Source organism: Sphaeroforma arctica (genome assembly GCF_001186125.1).
Source record: "Sphaeroforma arctica JP610 unplaced genomic scaffold supercont1.410, whole genome shotgun sequence".
NCBI classification, from domain to species: Eukaryota; class Ichthyosporea; order Ichthyophonida; genus Sphaeroforma; species Sphaeroforma arctica.
This window is the reverse complement of record NW_014040148.1, coordinates 69,470-76,673: the sequence shown is the minus strand read 5'-3', so window position 1 is coordinate 76,673 and position 7,204 is coordinate 69,470. Positions and strand designations below refer to the sequence as shown.

At 39.4% G+C, this 7,204-nt stretch overlaps 1 protein-coding gene and 1 pseudogene across 3 annotated transcripts; one reads left to right on the top strand and one right to left on the bottom strand.

Annotated features, from left to right (window-relative positions):
- Positions 1 to 1,002: 1,002 nt before the first annotated feature.
- On the bottom strand, positions 1,003 to 1,279 carry SARC_05994 (hypothetical protein; annotated as a pseudogene; the record flags this gene model as incomplete). Its single annotated transcript has 1 exon — positions 1,003 to 1,279.
- A 951-nt stretch (positions 1,280 to 2,230) lies between these two features.
- Positions 2,231 to 5,801, top strand: SARC_05993. Of its 2 annotated transcripts, none has more exons than XM_014300131.1 (6): positions 2,231 to 2,912; positions 3,644 to 3,779; positions 4,164 to 4,311; positions 4,586 to 4,746; positions 5,132 to 5,263; positions 5,571 to 5,801. In XM_014300131.1, the coding sequence occupies exons 1-6, from the start codon at positions 2,274 to 2,276 to the stop codon at positions 5,759 to 5,761; spliced, it is 1,407 nt and encodes a 468-aa protein (XP_014155606.1). In that variant the 5' UTR covers positions 2,231 to 2,273; the 3' UTR covers positions 5,762 to 5,801. The 2 variants fall into 2 exon arrangements, with proteins under 2 accessions (XP_014155606.1, XP_014155605.1); XM_014300130.1 differs by having other exon boundaries at positions 4,521 to 4,746.
- The last annotated feature ends 1,403 nt before the right edge of the window (positions 5,802 to 7,204 follow it).

Genomic DNA, 7,204 nt, shown 5'->3' with positions numbered 1-7,204 from the left:
TACCATATGTATATATACGTCAGAGAATAAGTATCGAAGTTTTATTAACTCTGAATAGGTCACCAGATTCGACTATTAGGTTGCTACAGCCATACCATCAGCGTTAACATGTGTTAAGGTCTGCGCAGGCCGCTGAAAAGAGTATAAAGAACTGCCGCTTCTATTCAAAGCGACCTTGTAAGCCCTGCTCGTAAGCAGTATTAAGCTCATCTTGAACAAATGGATATCTCAAGGTATATACACGATTTAAAAGTGTAAGGCTAGCGGGCTTATCTGTGTACTCTGCTCACTGGATATGCCAGAATGAACGGTGTGTATATAGAATATTCTGACAACAATCTGGTAGAATACTGAAGCTGCTGTATGCGTATATGTTCATCAAATGTACTGCCGCGAGAGATGCATATGAGCTCACAGAAAATCATTTGTGTTGCCATTTTTGAAAAACTTGACCCCCAATTACATGTTACTACTAGTTGTAAGGAAAACGTAAAACCTTTTACATAGGCGTTTGAACGTAAATCGAAGATAACGAACTTATTTAGTACAAACGGCTGTCAAATATTTAAATAGGAGTAAAACAAACCGTCGTGTGTGGCTAAGAACGCAACTACTGTGCAACATACTTACTATTTACCTGACAGGGATACAGACGGAAAGCAGCCCATACAGACGCTTGTAGCACTAAATTTTATGGATACTATTCCCTGCAGAATCATTGCAAATGTTTATGCATATGACCTGGTAATACATATCAAATAAAATTCCTCTCGGAACATGAGAGCTATACAAAACGAGTTATTTTTTATAATGTGACAACAAATGACGAGCAATAAAGTGTTTGATAAGTATCCATATGCGCCGGGATTCACGACTATTGGCATCAATATATATATAAACTTACAGACTTCTCATAAATTCGTTAACTGTGTGACCTTTTGTGCGACGTTTACAAAAGTAGACCCCCGAAAGCATATTCAAAAGTAGGACGATAGCACCTACCTACATCACCTGCTGTGTATTGAGGAGCGTTTACGGGACGGGTCAGGGCAAGCGCATTGCTTGGCTTCTGCTGATCCTCCAAAGAACGCCTTATATAGTAATCCCTAACATTTGCCGGCGTGTTACATGTCTTTCCTCTGGCCAGATGTGTACGTAGCTGCCTCGCATTCGAGAATTTGAACTCATGTTTGCAATAGTTACACTTGCAAATCTCCTTTCCATCGACTTTGCGGGTCGTGAAGTGCTTCTCCTTTACTTCATCACCTTTGCGCGCCATGGCTGTACTTGTATATACACTAAATTACTACGTATACTGCGAAAACTGTGTTTACTGAGCTACCTGCACGCAAAAGTGATTTTTGACAATTTGTGTGCTTGTGTGTTGTGCAACGTATATCTAAAAACGTTGAAACGCTTTATGGAGCGGGACAAATATGAAATTTTGTGTTTCAATTTAGAAGGCTATGTAATTTCGCCAGAAATTTTTCATGAATAGCGCCATAGCCCGCCCATAGTTAACGGTTGAGTCCATATTTAAAAAATATAAATAGAATTTTTTAAAACGGTTGGAACCAGCCGTGAGCCGAACCACCGAGAGCGTCCGAGCATCCCTGATTCCATGCCCCAGTGCCCCATGCCTGGGCCCAAGGGCCATAGGTTGGTGACTTGACGGTTGAGTGATGAGTCACCCAGTCAGCTGTTTTTCTCTCCACTCGCCAGTCACCACTCATCACCTGCCAGCAGCGTAGTGACAAGGCTTAACCACTCCCCACGCGAGCCTGAAATAGAAGAAAGCTACATAATAAAATGAAATTTTGTATATAAAAATTATGGCCCGCTACTACTATTTACTACTACTACAACTCTCCTCTTTTTATTTTTATTTTAAATAAGTAGACCTCTCTAGTGTCTCTACTAGTGGTCCTCCACTCTCGCCCACTCTACTTTCTAAAAAATTCTAAACATGGGGTCTGGATTTGGGTCTCTGCTCTGTAAATTTACAATTTCGTCGTCCGAAGAAACCTGATTTCTGCTCGAGAGCCAAATACAGAAATCTACAAAAATTACACCGCTGGCGACAGTGGGAACTAGAAGCTTTTATTCTTGCGGGAGAGATTTTGAACTCCCAGAGACCTTTTTTGAAGTATTCTGACGATCTCAAATGCGCCTTTTTCCTTCACTTTTGTGAGGGATTATAATATAGCTTCGCCGCTCTCTCTGGCCCCGGGCCATGGAGAGGGGAACGGCCCGTGGGCCGGGGGGCGTGTGTGATGCATTTAGTGATGCATTTACATAAAATTCTTGCACATGTTCCCAGTTACATCATAGCCTTCGAAAATAAAACAGTTACATCATTTAAAAATATATTTGACATACAGTTGTGGTGTCAGATTTTAACACACAATGCAATACATTTACGAGGTTATGCCCAGATGAGTATCGCGTCGCTTATCATTGCATCCAAATATACACGTGTACTTGTTCGTGGTCCCCCAACGTACTACTTACACACTAGCAGGCGACACTTGCAGTGTATGCTATTTAGGCAGTCAGAGTTACAAGCGCACCATAAAAGAGCTGTGCCCTATAAGCGAGCACAGTTTATAAACACTCAACCACGCAAAAAGCTAGCACACGAGTTCGATTATTTACCCACGGCTGACGAAATGGATGCACAAGATGTACATGCACTTGCCGAAGATATGCAACGCACACTCGACATAAGCAATAATGACGATAGTTTAGAAGGCAAAGTAGCATGCACGTGTGGGAAAGGCGTTTCCCCGGTAAATACCAGCGGAAACAACGATTTAACTGATGCTAAACCGAAAAATGTTCTGCGTACACCGCTCAAGAGTGACTTTTCAGTAATCGATAAAGATGCGAACATGCCCAAATACACGCTACAGGTGGGTATCAAAATTATGATTGATTTTGTTTTAATTAATACAGCACTTCTAAATAAAGTTCGGCTCGGAGTCGACAATAAATACTCTCTAGTGTATATGTGTACATTCTCGAAATGTTTTTATATTATATATGCATATATACTTTTTGAATTAAGATTGATCACAAGTTTATATATATATGTATGTATATATATGTGTGTGTATGTGTATATATATATATATATGTATATATATATATATATGTATATATATTTAGATATGTATGTATATATTTATATTTATATATATATATATATTGCGTGTTTGAGTTCGTGTGTGTGTGTGTGCGCGTTGTTTTTGTTTGTTTGTTCGCGTGTTTCTGCGTTTTTTGGTATGTGTAGTTAAGTTTATATCTCACATATATATTTATATATATGCGTGTTGAGTTCGTGTGTGTGCGTGTGTGTGTGTTTTTGTCTGTTTGTTCGTGTGTTTCTGCGTTTTTTGGTATACGCTCACGTATATACATATGTATTTATGTATATATATATATATATGTATGTGTGTGTGTGTATATATACATATATACAATGTATATATATATATATGTATGTATGTATAATATGTATAAGTTTAAGTATACACATATCTAGTAAACGAAACTACTTGAGCGTGACTTTGTGTCTGTGATCACGACTCGTCCATTGGTCATAGTTCGCATTTGCTCATCATTCCCATTTTGAAACCAACAGGCAATTGGCACAATGGAATCGTGTTTCAAAGAGAAGAACGGTACTCCCAGACAAGGTTGGCTAGCGCCCATGTCGCGTGCTAAGCTAACACTACAATTACAGAACAATAAGAGCCACTCGCTAGAAGGCTTAGAAGGTAAGCTTGACGGACTAGTTCTGTCTGTATCGCTCCTTATAGTTGGATCATATGGCAATGGCGTGTTCAACACTTGTGAACGACATACTCTTGGATTGAGAGTATCTCGCCGTTCGATCTTGCTGGCTCGGCTATGCGCCATGTTTGTATATGACAATGACTGTGTGTGGCGGACCCAAACGTTGTATGCCTGAGTTGAGGTTTCAGATACAAAATAGGTGCTGATGCGCACACTATAAGAGTGTATCGGCAGTCACCAGTCAGGGTCGGTACGTTCGTGCTTGTGTTTGCAAGGTTTTTGCTTGCTCCTTTTTCAAAGTGCACATATAAAAATGGAGATGGCTATAACTCAAAGCAATTATATTTTGGTTGACATTATTACAGATTTTTCGCATATATGGCTGATCTTCATGTTCTCATTAAACAAGGCTTCCAAGCCGAAATACAAAGTGCAACCGCCACGACTAGATGGTGATCGCGTGGGAGTCTTCTCTACGCGTTCACCCCACAGGCCGAATAGCATCGGCATTACGTATGTAGATCCATGTATGATCTGGAATCATTGTTCTCATCCTTTTCGTGTCTATACGCGTGCTTCGTTTCGTTGCTCACTTTTTTCTCAAACGGTTGATTTCGGGAGGTCGCCTATAAGTGCCAGGGAGACCTCTTCTCGATACCACAGTATTTTCTATCGTTAGCGAAAGTGCTTATGCAATTGCGCGTATGCTTACTCGTTTACAGATGAATCGTGAACATTGATGTAGCCTGGACGCTCATAGTGTATAGTCTTATTTAAACTTCCATAGCCTGGCCAAAATCGAATCCATCGATTTTAAGGAGGCGACAATACATTTGAGCGGTATCGACCTGGTGGAGTCGACCCCTATTCTGGACATCAAGCCCTACATTCCAGACCACGACAGTATTCCAGGGGACGTTAGTATACCTGATTGGATCACAGCGCCGAGTATGTTTAATGTTGGATTTCTGAAATCATCTACTTGCACATCATTTGCTAGTATTAAAAATTCTGCAAGCTGTACTGCTCCGAAACCACCATGCTTTTCAATGGAGAAAGCTTGCTATTCAGTGATTGGGAGAAATTATTTCGTGTGCACTAGCCAGACATATGTTAAAAGTCTATCTTAATATACGTCTAGACCTTAAAGCTCTAGGCTGCTTGTACTTGTATAGATTTTGATGGATTTGCAAGATTTAATCGGTAAACACGTGCGAATTCGTTTCGGATTAATGCCAACGAACATATCTACATGTATACACTCATATATTGCACATATATTTACATACACAAGTACCTGAGCATTCAATTGCGCTTTATACACACATGACAGCCATCACAGATACGTGGGATGTGGAGTATTCACCCCGAGCCGATCACCAGTTGGACGAAATTTTAGCACAGAAAAAACTACAGTTTTATAAGGATGCGGACTCGATCAAGACGTTGATCAAACAAGTTTTAGGTAAGTGAATTTCGTTCTCCTTGTGAAGGCTCGTATATGTGCACGATTGTATTGTTTTGGTTTTTAACCCCTATTCTAGTTCAAATTTATTGGATCAAATGTGCTCGCATTTTTATTCTATATGTCACTTTGTTGACTCGCTATATGTTCTATAATTGATAATTGAAAGTCTCGAAAACGTTATAAACACGGAATTAAGGCTATATGTCTATCCACTATATTTTTTGGTTTTCTTCGAAAGCTACTGACTCACATAAACTATTTGCTTAACCTAAAAAATTCATCTATATAAATTTAATCTGAGCAGCCACTGAGCCTCGGAGTATGTACAGGCGAATCAAAACTCGCAAATGGGATGATGGACAATTTGGCTTTTGTGTAGATATCCTCAATGTGATTGCCGTGTATAGCGATGACGACGACAGGGTGCGCATTATTGAAATACAGGATTGGTCAGACCACTATACCAAAAAGCGCACAAAATATGTAGCGGGATAAAGCCTCTTTAGTAATCACTATCGTATTTGACATCATTGTTCTATCGCTGTTGTTAGTGAAAGTCGCGTGGTAGATAAGTATATACTTTTATTTTATCGTGTAAACGTACATTGTTTTCAGATTTGTGAGTAAATACGTTGCCAATCTGGAATGCAGGCAGTATCGCGGCCTATGGTTGTAAAAGTGCGATGTGCCTTGGCCGTGTTCGTGGCTGTCTCGTAGTCCCACGTGTATACCTGGGTGTTGACTTCGATGGCAGAAAATTTGGTCGTCAAAGAGACAGCCCCAATTGCAAGAGCTATCCTGTGGATGCCGCCATATCTCTGCCACCTTGATAAGAATCAGGAAGTAATATGGGTCTGTATCGAAGAAACTCGTACTTTTGTACATTCACAATATCGCAGAAACAAGTTTTGCAGCAGCAGACCAGGAAGTTATGCCAAAGTAAATGCCTAAATACTGTACAAGTGTGGACTTAATTGCGCACCGATATACTAAACCTCGGGTGGCGCTTACCGTGAGATTTTGTATGATAATTTTGCCGCAAATGAGTCAAACCTGCCAGGGACGTCTAGCAATGTGCTTTTACACACAAATATTTCATTTCACGTGAAAAGACATTTCGTACTTATCTAACCGCCTCGTTTAGAGCAAGAAACACATGCTATACCTGTCTTATTTCTGATTAAAAATCAATTTTTTTTTAATATGTACTTCGAATGCACAAATATGCCTAGCCTTCTATACTTAATTCGGAAGGCAATGAAATTTATTTCAAATATATGTATATGTGCGTAACAGGCAATAGAGCCTTTAAATTGATGTACGCATATTTTAAATAAAAATATAGTAAATAGCAGGCTCGAGTACCAATATATAGTTATACGCGTATTTCAGATATGTATATGAACATAGACCAATATATGGTTAAACGCATAATATAAATTTGTAGATGTACATAGATCAATATATGGTGATACGCATATTTCAAATATGTACATGCACATAGACCAATATATGGTTATACGTATATTTCGAATATGTATATAACAGCAGTGAGCAGGTATTATAACCAATAATTTGGATATATACTCTTTAGATTTTATCGAATAACCTGGCCCTCTGGAAGTATGGATAGAGATTAGAGCGCCTCTGCTCAGTGCTAAATTTACGATTGTGTCGTAGTAAATAGAGAGAAACTTGATTCCCGCTTGTGAATCAGACCCATCTTGATATTTATTTTTTATAATATTTCGAGATTTGTTAAGACTGCGACCACTATGACTGCGACCGGATCTTGCGACCACTATGCCTGCGACTCTCGCCTGCGACCCGTTTTATATCTGACGCTTTCTTTTTTTAGGGTTTTAGGGTTTTAGGGATATAAACAAATACATCTATCATAGCCCCCTGAGAAAAAAAGAGATCAGTTGTTGATTATTC

Bases quoted from the DNA above. Each gene is read 5' to 3' on its own strand.
- SARC_05993 (XM_014300131.1), top strand. From the start codon at position 2,274: ATGCATTTAGTGATGCATTTACATAAAATTCTTGCACATGTTCCCAGT. The intron at 2,913-3,643 runs GTGGGTATCAAA...TGAAACCAACAG, and splicing joins TGCCCAAATACACGCTACAG to GCAATTGGCACAATGGAATC. The intron at 5,264-5,570 runs GTAAGTGAATTT...TAATCTGAGCAG, and splicing joins GTTGATCAAACAAGTTTTAG to CCACTGAGCCTCGGAGTATG.